This window comes from Copidosoma floridanum, unplaced genomic scaffold, assembly GCF_036245765.1.
Source record: "Copidosoma floridanum isolate Cflo_tuat_1 unplaced genomic scaffold, Cflo_Japanese_pri ptg000024l, whole genome shotgun sequence".
Taxonomy (NCBI): Eukaryota; Metazoa; Arthropoda; class Insecta; order Hymenoptera; family Encyrtidae; genus Copidosoma; species Copidosoma floridanum.
Genome location: NW_028321901.1, coordinates 9058427 through 9080267, shown reverse-complemented (window position 1 = coordinate 9080267; position 21841 = coordinate 9058427). Strand labels below are relative to the sequence as shown.

General features: G+C 34.4%; 1 protein-coding gene across 2 annotated transcripts in view; it reads left to right on the top strand.

Annotated features, from left to right (window-relative positions):
- The window catches only part of Eif4g (eukaryotic translation initiation factor 4 gamma), a 763642-nt gene that overhangs the window by 40171 nt on the left and 701630 nt on the right, over positions 1 to 21841 (top strand). For both annotated transcript variants that reach the window (XM_089595035.1, XM_089595034.1), the window contains exon 2: positions 4009 to 4346. In XM_089595035.1, coding sequence (XP_089451161.1) covers positions 4009 to 4346 — 338 coding nt within the window. The remainder of the gene's footprint in view (positions 1 to 4008; positions 4347 to 21841) is intronic.

The following is a 21841-nucleotide window of genomic DNA, read 5'->3' as shown; positions in this document are numbered from 1 at the left end:
AGCCCCATATTATAAACAAAATACATAAAAAATAGTTTTGGGAATAATTGTGCCTCGTCGTACTACATACTGTACTGTAACCAGAGTAATAAAATAAACAATTGTTGCTTTGTTTTTATATCAGACTGCTTTAGCCATTACCCTACTGTGGTTTAGCTATGAAATCCTTGAAGGTCTCAATAAAGCTTTATTTTTCTTATTAAAAAAAAATAATAATAATAATAATGATGATTCTACTGTAGTTTACACGTTCGAAAAGCGTTTCATTATATTTTAAAATACATGACATAGTGGAAAAAAGAGCAAAAATCATGTCTAATGATTTTAAAATAAAAAAAATTTTGTATGTCTGTTCTGATTCAGCAAATCTTAGAATAAACGCTGAATGTCAACATTAACTGCATCATACAGCAAAAGCCTACGTAATGATATTACTGGTAGCACAAAACGTTTAGAGTATTGTGCTAGACTTGAGTGAGGGTATTTAGGTTAAATCTTGAACCCTCGCAATGTGTTAAAATAAGCGGGAACAATAATAAAGAATGTAGTTTCTGTCTATGCTGAAAATAATGTGTACTAAGATACAAAATTTCAGAAGTACAATTCTTGAGAGCTCATACTGTTAAGGGGTGCCATAAATACATACCTTTTTACCATTGTTGTTATTAAAATTGTGAGCACTAATATTTTTTATAAAAAATATTCTCTTGAAATTTAGCCCTTCAGCTGAAAAAGAGCGATTGGTGGAAATTTTGTTGCTCGTATAGATTCTAAACCATACATGTTTAAAAATGAGTTCCAAACTAAAAAATCCCCATTATTAAATGTTTGATTACTTGTATTTTTTTAAATATGCAAACAAAATTTCTCAGACACGTATCTCTTTTTTTTTATAAAATCTTTTATAAAATCAATAAAAAAAGTTTTAGTCAAATTGAAGTACCGATTAATTTTCGTCAAAATCTGCTCAGTTTGTAAAAAAATTACCCATCATGATTATGGTAAAACTATACAAGTGCTAAAGTAAATCTCAATTAGGAAAAATTTCTAACAATCTATTTTATCCTTACTTGCTGTGTACAGTAAAAAAATTTTTTTTATCCTTATGTCAACGTATTAGAAAAAACGAATCTGTTACGATTATATTAATCAGTTATTGTTACTCAATATGATTCTGCGTGCATATTGGTTAGGTACATTTTTTCTTTAAATTGAGATTGCCCTGGTTTTATTTTTATCTTTGCTATTTTATTCCCGTTTTTTTCTCAAACATGTAAAGCCTATTCCAGAGTAACATTTGACTAGAAATTAGTGAGATCTATTTTTAATAAAAAATGGGAGAAAGTCGTAAAAACTAAACTCTTCTGACATAAATTCGTTTCGTGATAAACTTTTTGAGATTTAAGAATAATTTTATCGATAAATTAAGGTAATTTTACGTTGAAACATGTTCAAACAAGATTTCTTATGGCGATAAATTTTTCTGTAAAAAAAAGGAAAAAAAATACTATTCCACTTTTTTAAATTTTCAAGTAGTCAAACTCTATGGTGACTTAAAAATAGTTTTTGGGGTAGCTTTTACCATTATTTAGGTGGTAAAACTAAATCTTGAATACAGTAAAATTGTTAAGAATCGACAAACACATTGTATGATCCAAAGAATATTACCATAAAAGTACATACATTCGTATTGTTCACTAAAATAAATTTTTTTGTGGTAATAGCTTTCCATTTACTTTATCCTAAGTACTATTGAACTCTTTAAAATTCATTGATTTTTCCTCACTATCATGAAATAGTAAATACATTAACGCTGACCACAAAGAAAAACTTTAGGGTAAAAAATGGATGTCGTGGATTGATTCTTCGGAAAAATAAATTTTCTTTAAGAGCAGTCCGAAGAAAATTCAAGTTGTCCATATTATCGATATGGTTGATTTAATTATATTGCTTTATAACATGAATAATGAAACTACTAGCAATTTTATTTAAAAAAAAATTAGTCAACGCTCATTTTTGCCATTCTATAGCATAATTTAAGCCTAAACTTAGTGAGATTAATAAGGAATTAAAGGGAAAAGACAAAAAATTATGCGAATTGTAAAGAATACATAATCTGATTTTCTGTCTTTCGCTTCCTAATCGCGATTAGTTTCACCAAAATCAAATTCAAAATTGTCATAAATATGCAACAAGTCCTCTTTAGTCAATTAATTGCATTAAAAATGTAAACTATGTAAGTAACTTAACTAAGATATTTCTTATTAGTTAACATTATGTAAATCAGTTTTTACCCTTCCGATCTCCAATTTAGAGAAGAGAAACAAAAAATCAGATTGTGCGTCGTTCGATTAACGTTTAATTTTTTGTCTTTTTCGTTTAATTCTTACTAAGTCTTGCCAAGTTCAAGCTTGTATTTTCTGAAATGTCAAAAGTGTGCTTCAATTTTTTTAAAATTTTTTATTTTTTAATGAAATAAGGTTAAGTTAAGTATATCGACGTCTCGTACGAAGACCAGCACCGTTCAGATTTTTCAAAGTTATTTTAAATAGGAAAATATGAACTGTGCTGGTCTTCGTACGAGGCGTCGATATCTGGACAGTTTGGAAGAAACAAGTAATATCCTTCCGTTTTCTACAAAATATCACATTTTTACAACAAAAAAATCGTTTTTTACAATTTAACAACGTTTTTTGCATTGATTAAAATAGAAATTATTGTTTCCAATAAAAAATTATTAAGTAATTAATTTTAAGATTTAAAGTCGTTTGCGCCTCAAGATGAGGACACATAGGAAAAAAAGCAGTAGTGAGATACGAAGATCATTACTTGGACAGTAATGTTGATTAAATGGAGATATGTACACTCATCAGGTTATGTACGCTTTCAAGGTAGTTACGCTGCTTGTAATATGATAAATTAAATGACTACTGCACAATATTCTTGCAAAAGTTACGTATCGTGACCACTTCTAATGCAGTTTGGATACTTGCAAACTTTTTATGCTATAATTCTGTAAAAAGACTCGCTTATCATGTATTTTTAGTGTGTCCGACTACTGCGTAATACAAATTTTATGTTATGCAATGGAGGGTAATCTCGGACGGTCCAGAAATTTAAATGAGGAAGAGTGGCATACCAAATCATTTATTTATTTTATAATACTTAAGGTTCACACTAAAAACTTAAATAATTTACTTAAATATTCATCTGCTGAGTTCAAAAATATTTTTGTCTACTGTTACTTACCTAAATTATTGTGATCCAAACTAAACTTTACAGCTGTCTGGCTGTACCCTCGAATTTTTAAGTGTCCGGATTTATCCTCCTTTACCTTAGCTTGTTATTTAATAAATAATATAATAAAGCCACAATATCGAATTGACTTCATTAATCAAATGGAAAATTTCAATTTTTTTCTCACAGCCCTTAAGTTTTTTATTGCGATTCAATGTTATATTCCGTAGATGTGTTACTCAATGTATTGGTGATTGACTAGCTATCAGAGTTTGATGAATAAGTTACTTTTAACTTTATAATCTACGTTATTATACCGAAAAAATAATTATTTTATACACTATAATACAATTTTTGTTTGTGGACGAGATTTCATTACAGTTATTTCTTTAAACTCAACTTGTTGTAGTTATGCTTGTCAATTAGCCGCTGCTAGTGCACACGCAGTCACAAGATCTATAAATTTATCTTTTAAAGGTGATCCTACTTTCAGCTATTATAGAACTATAAAGTGTTAGAGCAAGGAAAAAAATGAAAACTTTGTCAGTGAACTAAAAAAAAATCTTTTATTAGTAGCACAAGTTTTAAATAGTTTTTTGCCAAAGAATTACAGAAAAATGCTTTGTAGTAGTTTTGAATACTGTAACTCATGTTCTCTAATATTCTTTATACTAAGAGACTGACGTGCTAACTACTTATTTATTAATAGTTGTGATTTATTTTTATTTTTTATGATACACATCTTTGATATATTTGTATGTCCCGTTTTAGGATCAGACTTTCATGTTCCTGGAAAAAATTACATCGCCCAACCAGGTGGGCAGGCAGTTGGAGGCGGGATATCTATTGGAGCGTCAGGGGGAAGAAGACCTTCTATAGTTAGTTTACAACAAATTAGGCAGAGTACTTCATTGTACCCTGGAGTAAATTCCAATGGCTCTGCAGTTTTAGGAAACACCATTCCAACTACGATCCAAGGATCATCTATCTCGTCTGGTCCAATTATTCATTCTTCTTCGCAAGATATGGGTAAACAAACGCATTTACAGACTCAGACACCGCAGATGTCCCAACTGTATGCCCTTAATCCAACTAGATCAACTGCACAGGTATAGAAACTCTTTGCATTTAATGGTTTAAGAACTAAAACAACTTTCAGTGATATTAAGTAATGAACATAAATTATCTTGAGACATAAAAAAGTTAAATGATTCTTATAATCATAATAATACATGTAAATACTAGAAAATAACATTTTAAAACCATTGAGTGAATTCTTCCCTTAAATTCTACAAAAGTTTTCAAGAGTAACATTTGTGAATCCCAACTGTTAATGTTGATAAACAAAGTTGTGACACTTAAAAAAAAATATAATAATTGTCTACTTTCTATGGTCATAGATAAATAGTATTTTACGTACCAAAGATAAAAAGTAAGGCGTTTCCTCCTAGATTCGTTGCCACCCAAAAAAAGGCAACCATGCAGAGGGTATCGAAACACTTTTTCTCTGAGCAGTATATGCGATTTTTTACCTAGGAGGAATGTTGCGAATTTGCTCCCTGAAAAAAGGAAACTGAGTTATACTTTCAGCGGGGGTATGGGAAAAAATTTTTTTTAAATGCCAAGAACAATTCAAGCTTTTTAGTAAAAAAAGTTGAGTTATTATTGAACTTACATTATAAATAATATTCAATTTGTAATGAAGTGGTTTTCTTAAGGTAATGTTACAAGTGATTTGTTAAAAAATTTACTTAATTAAAATGACAGATCTCAATCATATTTCTTGACTAACTTAATGAGCTCTTTTTAGATAAAGTATGACTGCTTTTCGAGCAATACATGTGCTTTTAAAAACGTATCTTCTATTAAACTATCGCAATGAAGCAAAAACAGTTTATCATATAACCCTTTTTAGGATCTTGTTGTGCCATGTAAGAGCCGCAGTGGAAGTACATTCATAGATTTTCTCAATGCTTTGTTAATTATTTATGATTATTTATCTGGTTGTTAACCATCATTGCTCATTTCATAGGTCTTTCGGATACCTACATTTTATTCATTGGTATTCTACAGTAAATCTAACATGAAGAACGCTTCGATCAAAAAAGTACTTTTTCATCCCGTGATTAGTCCGCAATAAAATTTTCTGAATAAATTCTGTTGCCTAAAACAATTTTTTTATTTTCATTAATACACACTACCGAAGGCTTTAAAATAAAAAAAAACTGACTTCTACACTTTTTTTTTAAACAGGGCTCTGAGCATCTTGGCCTAAACACGTGTTTTGTTGGAGCAGTCATACCTCAACTGAGTGAAGACATCTTAGCAAACTGTGCTATGACTGTTTCTTATGAAACTTTACGTTATACATTTTTTTGTCGTTTGTCTATTGGCTTGGATAAAACATTGTCTGCACAATTTTTCATTTCTCCTTTAACAAGAAAATATCACTGACATTTATATCGACACCTTTCTTACCAAACATGTGTTAGGACATACATTATTTAATGAAAACGACCTATCACTAAGCACCTAGTAACTTATTGACTTATATCCTATCCAAGCTATTCAACTAGCTTGTTAAACCCTAACTGGCTAGATGCATAGTTTTTTATAGTTTTGATTCTTTTAAGGCTGTTTCTGTTTTCTTGCCATTATTTAATTATTTTGATCTTATGTAACATATACTCGAAATTTTCTCTATTTTTTTTAGTAATATAAGCAACTCGCTTTCAGCTTCTTGCATATTTACGCATAAAATTTCTGCCATTATGCTGGTATCACTATCTTTTCTATGCCTCATAAAAATCTAAACATATTTTTGATTGTAAAACTTTTGTAGCACTTATTTCTATTACTGTTTTAGCACTCTGCTATTTTTGTCGTTACTGTTTAATTATTACTTTGATTTGCTTACAACATTTTTTGCGCAGTGTCAATATTATATTAAAAAATAGAGTGTTTAAATGTAAGAAACTGCATAAATTATTTCTTTTTAAGTTATACCAATCCATTTGGTCCTATTTAACTTTTTTTTTTTTTTTTTTTATCGCTCTTGTGCAGTATGCTTTACCTAGTTTTTGGGCAAATATTTTTTTATATTTCTCCGTAAACTCTGGCCTACATCGCTGCCTCTTGTGAAATTATATTTCTCAATATCTAAGGTAGTCTATCACCCAGAGGCCTATCTGCAATGCATCATCTGTTAGTGTATTCAAAATACGCATAACGCTTAAATGTAGCAAAGGCTTATTATTATGTTCTACTGAGACATGGTAACAGTGTCGATCAGCTCGTCATAGTTGTAATAAATTTGCTATACACACACACTCAGATATGGCTATATATGTGGCTGCTCTGTTGCCAAATATTTGAGACATTCACGTATGCAGCACACAAGTTACATGATAATTGTTAAATGATTCAATACTTTGTATTTATACTGGTGACCCAACAGTTTCAAAATAGTATAAGATAGTACTGTTAATAAAATAAATGTATGGCGAGGTAGCAAACACAATCTTTCCAATTTGTTCTTCACACATATTTGTAGTGCAGTAGATTCTTTTAGATACATCTCATCGAACTTATTCATTATGCTCGCGGCCGTTTCTTTGTCCTTGATAAATTCAAATTGATCATTTGAGATTGCACAATATATGTATATAATTAATTGCTTTCAAGTCTTTTTCTAGCCATTCTTCTTCTTTGTTCGTTATCTGTTTCTCTCTCGTTACCACCTCATCACATTTTTTTAACTACAAAAGTATCCAAATTTTTTTCTTCCAAATACTGTAATCTTTACCATCAAAAACTGGTACTCTTATATCGTCCGCCATCTTGGCTTCTTCTTCTTTTTCAGATTCTTCTATTTCTTCAAAAACAAAACCTTTTTACTATCAATATATCAGTAGTGATCACTCTTTTACACAATTTTCTCAAACTTTTTTCGTTGGGTAAACACCTTGTCTCAACTTTTCAATTTCATCCACGCACGTGTCTTCCTTGAAGTTCACGGCCTCCGAAGAAAACCATGAAAATCAAAATCAAAATTAAACGACACTGCAACCATGGACTCTGCTACCATGTTAATAAAATAAATATATGGCGAGGTAGCAAATACAATGAAGAGAACGGATTAACTTATACATAAGTTTATTTATCATAACAAATAATGATTAATAACGATTCTTCTAGTTACTCTCATGACACTGAGAGACACGACGCGAGCGTGCGTACCCGGCAACGGCCATAATCAGTCTGCCTAATACTTCCTTATCACATATACTCTTGCTCTTATCGTGTCGTACGAGTCGTATCTACACTGTACAGTAGATGTCGCTAACTACAACAAATATAAATTTACTTATATTCTAACAAGTACGAATTGTAAATTTTTTAAAGGTAAATTTCTCAGGATTTTCTTAGTTACTTAAGTAGCTCTTCTTGCCTGTATTTGAAAAATCTCATTGTAACCTGTGTTAAAATTTTAAACTGGCAACTTTATCACCTTAAAAACCAATGTAGTAGGAATAATCTTTTATAATTTATTCTGAAAAAGAGAAATTTAATCTATAACATACATTTTTTTCAAGAAAACCGAAGTTAAAAAGTGGTGGGTGATAGACTACCCTAACATAATTTTTTTTTGAAAGTAATTTGAACTGTTTCTTTCCCTCAGCCTCCGAGATTTTTTTGTAGCTTTTATTCAAGTTTTTATTCTGTTTCCATAACTGTTCCTTGTTATTAAACCTCTATTAAAATTAAAGTCAACATGTTTAGAAGATTTGACTCCTAATGTTTTCTTTATGAGATTATTTTATCACGATGTATCTTGCATCTTTTATACTATTTTTAAACTTCATATTAGTAATGTTTCATTTAAATTTCTTATTTTACTACCGTCTGGGGTATAAACTGATACGGACTATACAGAAAATCCAGTAAATAGACGGAAATTTTAGTGACCCCGAAAAAATGTGAGAAATATCCAGAGATTTTAGAATCAATACGGAAAAATGGTAAAAAGAATGTCAATATTGTCTACGTAGCCATGAAAACACTTGCAAGCATTCAGTACTATTTATCTGTAAAAAAATTTACGCAGTTTCAAGAGTGAAATTTTTTTCCGTGTTACGCGTTTGTTCTTAGTGTTTGCACAAGAGAACTCATACGTCAAACATCGAACGTCGCATAATAAGACAAAACGTGAATATTTTTCTCAAATAACACAGCTTCTGGCAAGAAACTTGAATGTTAATGATTTCTTGAGGTTTTGTGCATAAGCACACGATCAGTAAGAGCTAATTTAGGAGTGAGAATAAAAACTCCAAAGTCAGGTGTTAGTTTGAGCAACGTTTCGTTGGTCTTAACGCCAACCTCATCAGGCTCAGTCTATATCGTTAAGACGATCGTTACAGCCTAAATTAGCTCTTACTGATCGTGTGCTTATGCACAAAACCTCAAGAAATCATGGAAACAATTGGGAGCAGAACGGCACGTTCAACAAACACCGTATTGAATGTTAATGATTGTTTTGTTTTAAAGATTTTGAATTGTAAATTAAGAGACAATTGTCTCGAAGTTTTGATACGGCACTTAAGGGGCAGTAAAAATCCTCCAAATTGTTCCATAATATGAATAAACATTATTTTTCTCAAAAAATTTATATTTTTTATTGAAAACATTATAAGATAATCCCTTAAAGTGATGTGTCTCCAGAAATAAACTTTATATGCTTTTAATAAGATTTTAAATAAGTAGCAATATAACGACCAGTACGTAAGAAAATATCAATAACTACCATTATTTCTGCTTGATTTAGATTTTCTTTGTCTGAACCCCTTTCAAATAACAACATACTTAGTGATCATAAATTTTAAATAAGTTCCGAATCATTATAATCATCATGGATAGGTTCAAATGTAGAATACAGTAAATTTTGTGGCATTTAAATTTTTAAATGGTGTTGGATGCAAGATAAAAAAATTTTTATATTTTTAAAATCTCTTCAACATGGGTATTAGATAATAGTATATGCAATAATATAAAGTCTTTGAAAAGTGTGCAATCATTCGAACTCTAAATGGTCGTCAATACAAAATGGTAGATAGTTAATTTTACAACTCATGAGACAGACATGGATACTTTATGAAAGTGTATGTCTTGTTCTATAAAGTGTGCTATCTTATGACATTCTTAATAAAAAAATCATGTTAAACGCAAAGTGTTATAACAGTAGAATATAATGTTAAAGAGATAAAATCACACAAATACGTTCGGACTCTTAACTGAAATCCCTATAAAATTAGTGAAAAAATTTTGTGTCTCTTGAAATGCTTGATTTGTACTAAATCGTAAAAAAATTTAATGTATGTGATTTTTCTGTTACGTGGAAAAGAGATAGGTAGGAGGTGCGTCGCGAGAATGACCAACAGTTGTTATTTAGAAGACCTTTATTCAAGTCACCGTAATTATAGGCAAAGTAGCGCGTGTGTTCCCCTCTAAGGCTAGTCGTGTACTCCCCAATTCCTGAGTTCGCGAATGCGATTGTCAGACTCTCCGCCTGCTCAACTCCTTGACTGCCTGACTGGTTGACTGCCCGAGTGCCGCGATTTGAGGCTCGCTAGGTCTTATATTAGCTTGTTCCCCACCTGTCGATGCCTTCTTGATAAAGAAGCCTCGCTGTTACTAGGGAGAGTCAGTATGATATGCTTGCATATCGTACGTTACACATCTGAGGCCGCGACGTTGTCGCCCTCGATGACGCTGACCTTTCAATTTATCCAGAGTCGAGCCTGTAGACTTGCTCACGGTTGTGTATATGTGTGCTGTGCTGTATTCTGTTGTATGTGTTGTTTATGAAATTTAGTATTTCACACTCATCCTTTCATTCCATTGTAGAGAACCGCTGTTCCCTTGACATTAACACTTTCGCTCTTCTAATCATTCAGTCTTCTCTCATTGTGTGTTAAGTGTATAACAATATTCATTTTGTATGCGCTTTGCCTTATATTACAATTATATTTGAAATTGCTGCGAATTGGGCATCTGCTTAAGACTACTTTACATTAATAGTTGTTTCACATACAAAATAATAAATTTGGAATAATACATTCCAGTATTTTAAATGGAGCTTCTATTTTATCATTTTCCATACACCTAATTATCGTTTGTTTATCTAAAAAAAAAAAAAAAAATTCCCCTATAAATTTCTTATCATTAGTTTAGACGAGAAAAGAAAATTCTTTCTTGTCTTTGTCCTATGGACTGCGCCCCCCGATAAAGTCGAGCGACTCCCAGCGCTCGCTTTCGTCTGCTGAGTCTTGTAATTATAATAGCTAAAATTATCATCTATTGTGATCAACGATAGGTAGTTTTTATTTTATGTTTTTATTTTTTTTTATTTTTTACATTAAGCTTTCGTATTATTTTCTCGACATCACATATTTTGGAAAAAGAAAATTCTTTCTGAGTCTCGTCCTAATGACTGCGCCCCCCGATACAGTCGAGCGACTCCCGGCTTTCATTCTCGTTTTTCTCATTAATATTATTGTCATAATTACTCTCATAATATTATTTATTATTACCTTTTTTTTTTTATATATTATCATTACAGAATTTCTATTAAAACATAGGTATGATTGCCATTACAATATACTTGATACTTTACTTTTGTTTTAGTTATTATTTTATATTCTTCAATTTTATTTATTTTTCCGTCGGTAATGAAAATCGCTGTACTACGTTACGTGTTTTATGTGGACTCGTGACCCTTGAAGGATGTTCCCATGCTGATTACTGGGATGTTAATTAGGCGTCTTGGAGTCTTCTGCATTTCGGTGGATGTTGGCTGCGGTGCTGACGAGTTTTACTGCCGTGGTCCCATCTTTTTCAGAGTTGTTTCCACGCTGACTACCTGCAAACATTCTATAACATATTAGTAGTAGGGCCCCCCGATAGAGAAGGCATTTATACATAAGAAAAAGAAATTCCATTGCTGAATTTATCAACCCTGTAATATATGAAACTGTTAACTACTAGTTGCTAACTCTAGTTCCTGCCTAAGAGCGTGAATTTTAGTCCGTGTACTAAATATTTTCCCAGAGACTATGTATACTCTATCGATAGCTATCTATTTAAGTATATTTCCGTATGAACCATACCCTTTTTCTTATTTTTCCCCTTTCTTATCAGCGTTGAGCTTCGAGTGTGGCTCTCCCCTTACATTATGAGTATATAATAATGAGCGGAAATCTTTTAATTCTCTTTCTTTACTTTTTTTGTATAATTATTGTAATTTATTTTAATGTTTTTGTTAATGTGGGTATTTTTCCCTTACTTAAAAAAAATTCTCAATCGTAAATATGTTTCATTACGTTATCTCTTATTTCGCATCGGCTCGTCGTGCGCATGTGAGTCGCTTATTGAGTTTATGAATAGTCGCTTATGATATTATGCACCCCATTTCGCCTGTGGGGTCATATAACATATTTAAAAACACTGTGGAGTCAGATAGTTTAACGATTGGTTGCCTTACATTTCTTTTGTATTTTTTTGGTTGAGACAAGCTTGGAGGTATGAATAAAAAAAAAATCATTTCATGGCGGTGTATTCCGCATTTAAGTTTTGACCTGTATCGTACATATTCTTAGTATTTTTCATACATACATTTTTTTATATAATGTTTACCTCATTCTCTTCCTCTCTCTTTTCTTATGGGGTCAGCTTTAGGGACGGAATTATAAGGATATTTTTTTTTGTTGACTTCCACTCTCGACACCGTGGACGTATTTGCTGACTTAGTTCGCTGCTTTTTCCCTATTTTTTTTTTTTTGCAACAACAAAGCTTCTATTTTTCCTCTTTAATGTCTAGAAAAAGTGTACTTTCTATGATGTTTGCGCGGCTGACTGAGTTCTCGTAGCTGAGCTTCAACTCTACTCGTGTCACAACATGATTTCTTTCTTTTTGCGCCAGTAGAATCTCCGTGTGTGGTCCTTATGGATGCAATTTTATTTTTTTCCTTCCTGCAAAAGCAAAAGCAGCTTGCGTACACTGTTGCGCAATGTCGTTATTTAAGGAACAGCTTATGTGATTGCAAGCGCCCTTTATTTCTTTTAGTTAACCATGTGGGTTGTAGATTCGTATGCCTTCTCTCCAATATCGACGACCCAGTTTGAATGAGAGTGGCCTGGTAACGTTGTCCTTCGATGGCCAAGTTGTCAAAAACACTGCCATACACTGGGTGTGGTGGATTATTCTTCTTGATAGTCTACCGGTGATCTCGGTACCTTATTATTAGTTTCCCTTACATGAACGATTAAGTACTGGTCCATGTAGTTTTTGCAAAATTATGCTGACTTTGAGGTAGACGGTTTGACGAACAGTCTGTTCGTCGGCTTAGACGTGGCAGTCGATTCGATACTTCATGACGACTGTGCGTGTCGTTTCAGGCGTTCTGATTGTCAGCGGATCATGATAAAAGGAGTAGGATTGTTTCCGATGGAAGATGATGGAAGGGGCGAAGAAAAGGAGGTTTCAACCTTTCGTACTCGACGTGAGCTTGTGGGACTGTTAAAAAATAATTTTTTTTTCTGCGATTGCTCAATTTATTTTACTTTCATTCCTCTATGTTCCCCTCTACCTAACAGTAATTGGTCAAATAAGTTCTTCTTATACAATAATGATGTCAATGGGCTACAAAAAAAATTGTTATTTGTTCATGCTCTTTTCATTTGTTAATTTAACATAAACTTTTTTGCGTACCTCTCGCATACATTTATTAAATTTTACATGTTTATCTCAGCCTATACGTATACATAATTTTTTCTATTGTACCATCTATAATATGTACATTTGTCCTGGGAATTAATTCTACGCTCATTGGAGTACGTTTCCTCATTAAAGAGTGCCACACGTGCCCGTCGTATTCGGTCTGTTTTTTTTCAATTTATGTTATGCATACTATTGATTGATACTATTAATGCGTTCATGCGTACCTCCCCATTAAATTTTTTTTTCTATGAGCTTGCGTATCTGTGTCTAGTATATGTACATATGTAGTTCGCGGCGCATCCGGGGGCCGCGAAATTTTTCATCGTAAACCTAATTAATCCCTTCTTTCTGTTACATTTTCGCGTTGCGTCCAGGGGCTGCGAAAATTTTAAGCGAAGTCGAATGTTCAAGTCTGTCTCTTCGTGTCCCTTATCCTGTTCGCATTCTCTGGCGTTGCCTTTAATATACATGCTTTTTTGATTTTATCTCTTTGAGATACTCTTATTTCGTCACTTTTCTGTAGTTTTACGTTTTTGTTGATATAATCAATGCCTGTTATTTTATACGGGCCCTCGTATTGTGAATCATATTTGCCCTTTGATGGCTCTTCCAGTACCTAAACCATTTCTTCCTCTAAGAAATATCTTGTATTCAGTTGGTAGTCATAGTAATACTTTCATCGGTATTGAGCCTGAACTTGGTTCATTGCTGCGATGGTTCTCATCTCTGTCAGTGTCTCAACTAACTCTTTGAAATATTCATCCGAAGTTTGGCCCTTAGGTGGCAGTTTGATACTTGATGGTGTTCTAGCCTTAGAGCATATACATATGGAGGACGCACGTAATGGGATAACGTGTAGGCAACTGAAGAGAGAGAAAGCAATAGGTTTAGGGTGCCCCACTTTTTAACCCTTTTCTCCTTGTTCGTTCGCGATTGGCTATCTGTTGACTACATGTATAGGTATAGTAGTATTTCACTTTGAGAGAGTGCCGTCTCATAATATTTACATCAGTCGAGTCAAAAGTTTAATTATTGTAAGTATCACAGTGAATATCTAATGTAAGCGTGATTTTGCAAAAGTTTTGGTTAAAAAAAAATAACGTGAAAACGTGTTGCGTGCCAACGTGTAAACTCAAAAGTTACGACTTAGCGGCTAAAAATATAACCTTTCATAGGTAAATACTTATGTACACTTTCTTCAGAAGTTTTAGTATTATACTTTATAGAAAAATAGAGTTGCACATGAAATATATGTTATTAAATGTATAATATTTTAGTGCTGGCAAAGATGAAAAGAGAAGAGAGCAGTGGGCAAATAGTCTAGCTATTCGTTGTCAAATAATAATGACGAACAACTCTTTTATTTGCAGTCATCATTTTGAACCAAAATACTTTTATACTTGTGGGCTTCGCAAAAATGTTAGACTACTATCATTAAAAATCACGCTTATATTAGCTATTCACTGTGATACTTACAATAATTAAACTTTTGACTCGACTGATGTAAATATTATGAGCAGGAAGCACTTTCTCAAAGTGAAATACTACTATACCTATACATATAGTCAACGGATAGCCAATCGCGAACGAACAAGGAGAAAAGGGTTTAAAAGTGGGGTACCCTAAAGCTATTGCTTTCTCTCTCTTCAGTTGCCTACACTTTATCTCATTACGTGCTTCCTCCATATGTATATGCTCTAAGGTTCTAGCTCTTTGTCCGAAAACTAATTCGTGCGGTGAGTATCCCATACTCTGATGGTCCGTGGTATTGTATGAGTGCATACACATGGGTAAATGTTCGTCCCCGTGATCATTTTGTTCTACATAGGCCTTGATGTACTCCGTGAGAGTATGATGCATACATTAGATGGCACCATTCGTTTGTGGGTGGAATGCTGTGCTGCCCATTTTGTCTATTTTAAACAGCCTTGCAAATTCATCCATACTTTTGTTCATAAAATAAGTGCCTCGGTCCGATAATAAATGTTCCGGCGGCCCAAAGTACGCGTAGTTTTTAACCAATTAGGTTCAGAAAACGGACTCAGTACAGTGATGAATACAAACAAATGTGTAACGTTACCTTAATCCTAAGGTTTTTTACTTTTACATAATTTACATAGTTTACATAATCTCCATACTTTCCATACTTAACATAAATTATTTAAATCACAGTCCCAATTTTTATTTACTAATTCTACAATCTTTTCACTTCTTACACAATAACTTTCAATAATCCATTTATCTTAATTGCTACTACATACATATGAATATTCATTCATCGCTTATTACAGTTTCGGCCCTTTTTTTCTCATACAAACTTCCTTCTGTACCATTACACAATTCGCATAGCCTTTTATCCTTTTCTGACCAATACCTATTTCCTCCATCCAGATTTCCACATCTGGCTTTTGCCACATGACTAATACAAACCCCCCTGATTTGCTTGCTTAAATACTCCTCCCTTCTAATCCCCATAATACCCTTATACCTAGGGTTGTACTTTGAGTTTTTAATTTTAGCTTCCGTTACCTGATTGCTTGTATCAATCATACGCTCTCCTATCCTATCCTATCCTCTACTAATATGTCTTGACTTCTCCATATCTCTACTAATTTTTCACCATATCCTAGATTATTTAGAAATATATTTCTTTCCTTTTTTAACATCCCTCCTGTCTCGTTTTCATACGCTTTCTTATAGCACAGTTTCGTGAGCCTGTCCTCCGCCTGCTTGTACATTTTTTCATTAAACCTTGTTGCTACTTTTCCAAAGTGTACGCTTAACTTTTCTAAACCTGTCTCTTTCAATACGATGTATCTTGGCGTGCATAAATCCAACCTTAAAACCCAACAATAATAGTCCATTTGAGTTCTTTCCAACACTTTCCACTCTCTCCACCCAAAGATTTCGGCCCTGTATTTTATTGTACTCCTCACTAGATAATTAAACAACATCCGCCTCCTCATAAAATCTTCCTTACACAACCTCTCCCTTAATCCCAACACTTTCCTGACCACAATAGCTCCCTTCCTTTTTAGGTCATTTATGTGATCAGAATAGTCCCCTTTTTCATTAAATGTGAATCCTAAATACTTAAAGCTTTTTACATCCTCTATTGTCCCCTCTTTAAATATCCATCCTTCCTTATTTACTTTTTCCTTGCTGTTAAAAACCATTACCTTTGATTTCTCAAAACTTATACATAAATCCCTTTCCCTGCTAAATTTCCTTAACATATCTATCATATCCACTAGAGCTTCTTTGTTCAAGGCCAACAACACTATGTCATCTGCGTATGCTAGCGACCACACCCTTACTTTATTAATCAAAATTCCGCCTACGTTCCTTTCTTTTAATACATTTTCTAACTCGGCAATGTATATGCAAAATAGAGCTGGACTTAACAGACATCCCTGTCTTAAACTTTTTGAAGTCCAAAATTCATCCGAAAGCCCCTCGTTACCCCGAATCCTTACCTTTGTCTCGGTGTATGATTCTTTGATTCTATTTAATAAATTTTTACTAAATCCCCTTCTGGTCAATAGTACCCACAATTTTTCCCTGTTCACCGTGTCAAATGCTGCTTTAAAGTCCACAAACAGTGCAAATACTTTATCTTTCGCTCTTATCAAGTCTTTCCTCTGCACTGTATGATTCAGAATGAAAATATTATCCAGAGTCGATCTACCTTTCTGAAACCCCGCCTGCCCCTCCAGTAGCACCCTCTTCTTCTCCATTTTTGCGAACAGCTTTCCTTTTAGTATCTCTGTATACAACTTATAATCCGTAGGGAGCAAGGATATCCTCTGTAGTTTTTTTGGACATTACTGTCCCCCTTTTTATACAAGAGGACTACTACTGCTGTTTTCCAAGCTTCCGGAGCACTTTCCCCCCTCCATACTTTATTTAGTAACTCCCTTAACCCATCTTTAACTCCTGACCCGGCGTAGATCCAAGCTTCGTTCGATATCCCATCGTGTACCGCTGCCTTTTTTCTTTTTAAATTCCTAATTGCCACCTCTACATTTGCTTTACTTATGCCCTCTTCTTCATCCCCATTGACTCGTTCGTCTTCCCATAAACCTACACATCTCTCTCTTTTGCCTTCTAGCGGCTCCCTAAAATGTTCTTCCCATGCGTTCAACTTTATGTGATTGACAACATTCTCCCTCTTTTTCCTGAATTTATTGAGATATTTGCAAACGTCACTCTCGTACTTAATGTTTCTCAGTTCTTCGACCTATTTTTTTTCAAATCTCTTTCCTTTTCCCGGCACATTTCTTTCCATTCTTTCCTAGCTTTAAAATATTCCTGTTTTTCTACCCACCCCTTTTTCCACGTACTTAACAGCCTTTTATCCTTCCTCTTTTTATTTTTACAGTCTCTGTCCCACCAAATCCTGAAACCTAATTTCTTTTCCCTGAAAATTAACTCTTTTTTAATCATGGCACCCGTTACATGCTCGTTTAGTTTTCTCCACAACTCCTCCGTCCCTCCTGTACCAACACCTATACTTTCTTCTGTTCCTACCTTGTATAATTCAATACTCTCCTCCGTCCATGTATACACCTCTTTTTTGCTAATTCTTTGTTTTCTGCCTTTGTTAGTTTCTTGGCCGTCTAAAACCCTACCCCCTACTGATACTTCTAGCGGCATATGGTCCGACTCTATCCTATTTCCTAATTTAAATCCCTGTACAAACTCAAACATTTCTTCATTTGTTAACACATAATCAATCACCGATTTCTCTCTTGCACTATATATGTGTATTCCCCCCCATAATCCCTCTTCATTGACCCGTTCAGCAGAAACCATCCTTTGTTGTTTATGAATTCTATAAGTCGTCTGCCTTCGTTACTTATCATCTTATCTTTACTACACCTTTCCTCGCCCCATTCCTCCATTCTTTCTACATCACCACAGCTCACGTTTCCTATTATTATATTAAAATCCCCCCCTATTATTAATCCATCTTCCACTACCAGTTTTAATTTTTCTAACGCTTCTAAAGTCCTTACCAGGTCCTCTCTATTATATATTGAGAAAACATTTCTCCTTTCCCCACTCGTCCCAATCCAATTTAATCCTGATTTAATTATACCATTCTCAATTACTTCAACCAGCTTACAATTTGCCCTGTAAAAACACTTTTTCAGCCCTATAATAAAACCGCCTTTTGCTGTCCCCTTTATGTTACATTTAACCGCGTGCACTGCCTCCCACACAAACTCCCTTGACAGTTTTTCTTTCAAATTAACCCAGCCTTTTTCTTCTAACCAGGTTTCAGACAGACTCACAAAATCTGCACCTTCTACAAAGTCCCAGAACTCACTATTCTTGTTACTAACTCCCGCCACATTCCAAAAAATAATTTTCCTTATATGATCACTTTCTTTCTTTGCCTTATTTGGTATCACCTTCCGTTCCTGGCTTATGCAAAAATCTCCTGTATAATTTCCTCTCCTATCTGACCTCCCCCGTACCTCCTTCTGTCGCTCTTTTTTCACCTACCCCTCCTCTCTTCTCCTGCACCTTTTCATTTATCAACCCCCCTACCTCCACTTCCGTCCCTTCAATGCTTGCTTCCGCATACCTTACACCATCACCTTGCAAAAACATATTCTCACTCCATTTATTCCAAATACCCTTAAATTTTATCTTACCAAACCCAGTCTTCACCTCCCAACCCTCCTCTTTTTGCTTTTTAACCCACCTTGTCATCAGCTCTTGCCTTTTTCTCTCATCAAAGGACAAATCGTTTTCTAAATACGTATTCGTTTCTTTCAACTCGTTTCTAATAACATACATTTTATATTCGAAGCAATTAAACTTAACAATTAAAACCGGGCCACTCACTCTTACACTAAAAATTTTCATTTCAATTTTCAATACATTTTCAAACATGTTCTCCACCCACACTTTCAAATTTCCCCCATTAACACTCCCTCCCCTTATGATGATATTATTCACCCTTTCTTCTCTATCTTTTTCTTGTACCAACCTTTTAACTCGCAGAACGTCCCTATCTGACAAACGGCTCACCGCACTCGTGCCTGACGTTTTGCTCCGCCTCGACGATCTCCCGATGCTGCTGATGCTCGAAGCCCCTTCTGCTGACTTCTCATCGTCCGAATCCACCTCCTGCCATCTAGCGGACTACGCTTCCTCCAACTTCTTCTCCAGCCTTTCCAATGTGCTTGCTGTCTTCAGCTCCCTCTCCTTAACATCGACTATCTCTTTCTCCAACCTTAACATGTTTTGTTTTAACCTCTGTATCTCTTCTGTGTAACTTTGCCTTATCTTTATGATCTCCTCTCTCCTTTGTCTGTATCTTATTAATTCTTCTTTAAACTCCTCGTACTTCTCTTTTTCCACTGCACCGTCATCAGTTTTTTCGCGATCTGCTTTCTTAAAATCCTCCATCCTTGTCTGCCTCCAACTCACACTCTTTCTTTCTCTCACTGTCGTCGTCCTTTGTCTTTTTGACAACCGTCTTCTTCGATTTCTCCTCTTTTTCTTTTACCTTGTGCTCTGATTGAGATTGTGCAGGTTTCAAAACTGATTTCAAATGAGCGGCAACTACACGACCTCCCGTGTGTGTGTTTAGCCTTTCGGATGCATTTTCCTACCTTGTTGTCGCCTTTTCTTTTTCTTTCTCCTTCTCTATCGTCGGCCCCATCTCGTACTCGTTGCCTATACGACTCTCCCGCGCTTTGTAGCTGCGGTTTTCTAACCTTCAATTGCACTCTGACTTTTCCAGCCTCTTAACTGCCTTTTTTCCTTCTCCGCCTCCTACCTTCTTACTCAGGATCCTTTTCCTTGTATTTTTATCTTTTAACCACACTTTAATCACTTTTTAAGCCAAGCCACACCAGAAATATGCACTCACAGCACGGACACTATTGACGGGACGTCCGTACGCTGCAGCGCCCTCACACCGACTGCGCTAGAAACTTGTTTAATGTGCATTTTTACCTATGCCTTCTAGATGTAAATGGCCAAATTCACTGTCTGTCGTAGCAATGTAATCAGTATAAATATAATTTCCGTTAGTTAATGCAAAATGTACACAAATACTTTTCTTAAATTCTTGAGATAACAGATAAGTACAGTCGCTGTTCCCATACATTGTTCGTGACTCCAAAATTTCCTTTATTTCTTTCGGCTCTGCATTTTTGTAATAAATTAGAATTGCGCAGAATCGTTCGTAACTCAGTAGTTGAGATATCGAGTTCGTACAACTTTATAAGGCTGTGAAACAAACAGTTTCCGGGTGCGTCGCCACAGTGGTCTGAAAAATTTTTTTAGCGCGACAAAAATTTTTTTCTGGCTTAATAGCTTTTTTTTATCTTAACAATTGGGAAAAATCATAGACTAATAACCATGTATTTGAAAATTTTTCTCAATTTTTTACTGTTTTTGGAGATAGTAAGTGATACTATTATTTTAAAGTTAATTGAATGCTAATCAATAATATAAAAATTGTCATAATATTAAAATCAAGAAATTAAACAAAATCAAAGTCGGAATCGGATTCTTCATCCTTGGACTCTTTAACACAATCGTCTGATACTGTAGTTGTTGACTCTTCATCAGAATCTCTGTCTTGTAGTGCTTTTTCAATTAGCTTTTGCGCTTCGGGATGGAGTGCCTTGAAATTGCCTTTGTCTTGCTGTCGATGATGAGAAATCACCGGATCAGAGGTAACAAGCAGAATATGAACTAAGTCAGTTGTAGTATTTAGTCGAGACGATTTCCTGGTATGGTGTTCTCGATATTTCCTATAATCTTTATTTCGTGACTCTTGGGCTTCCTCGGAGAGATGCCCTATCGGCACCATGGCAAATTTCACGGCCAAGCTGCCATGTAATAATATCTTGTGAACGCTTGGAGGCATGTTATACCAACCGTACAGCTTCACGTATAATTGTGCTGTTTCTAGAGCGTATTCGGTCGAACATTTTTTCGTCAATATCCAGCCCGCTAGATAAAACCTAAAGCAAAAAATCTTGATATTGCAACTTTTAGACGAGCAATAAAAAATTCAAATTTTTATATAAGTACTTGTAAAATCACACTGAATCCTTGAATGAGGGTAACATCAACTCCAGTGGCTTCAGCTGCTTTGTCTGGATCACTGAAAAATCTGCGAGCAACGTTACCAGTATTCGACGTGCCACTCCCAACAACTACACGATCAACCTTTACACCCAGTTCTTTCCACAAGGCATCTTGCACAGCAGATTTTCTTTCTTTTATTTTCTCTTTTTCCTTTGTTGATGCATATTGAATTGATGTTTTTTGCAAAATAAGCTTTTGCGATATATGTAAAATGCATTCTAAGAACTTGATCCAAGCATGAAGAGTGCTAAGGCCATACTTAAAATTCTCCTCCTTTATAACATAACTTTTTACAAGTTCCAAATTATTCATTGCTTTTGGCGATGCACCACAAATGAAGCAATTAGAACAAGCTGTATTGGTTAAAGTATTTATAATACTGTACTGTTGCAAGTGTCACATTATCTACAGTAAATTCCTCCTTGCTGACACCCCCGCATAAGAATTCCAGTAAAAAGTCAATTGCTTCGGGACTATTAGCTGATGCCACACTTAAATTGTTATTGTCTGCTAGGGCCTGATATAAATCAAGGTACGTTATACTCATTTTGAAAATTTTGAATTGGTCTGAAAGAAAAAAGATATTCCAACAATAATGAATTGTTGACGAACTTGAGTGAGAGCAGGGCAGTAAAAAGGCACACACAGTTTTACAAGAAAAAGAAGTTAATTTGATAAGCACGGTCACATATGCACAAGGCGAAGTAC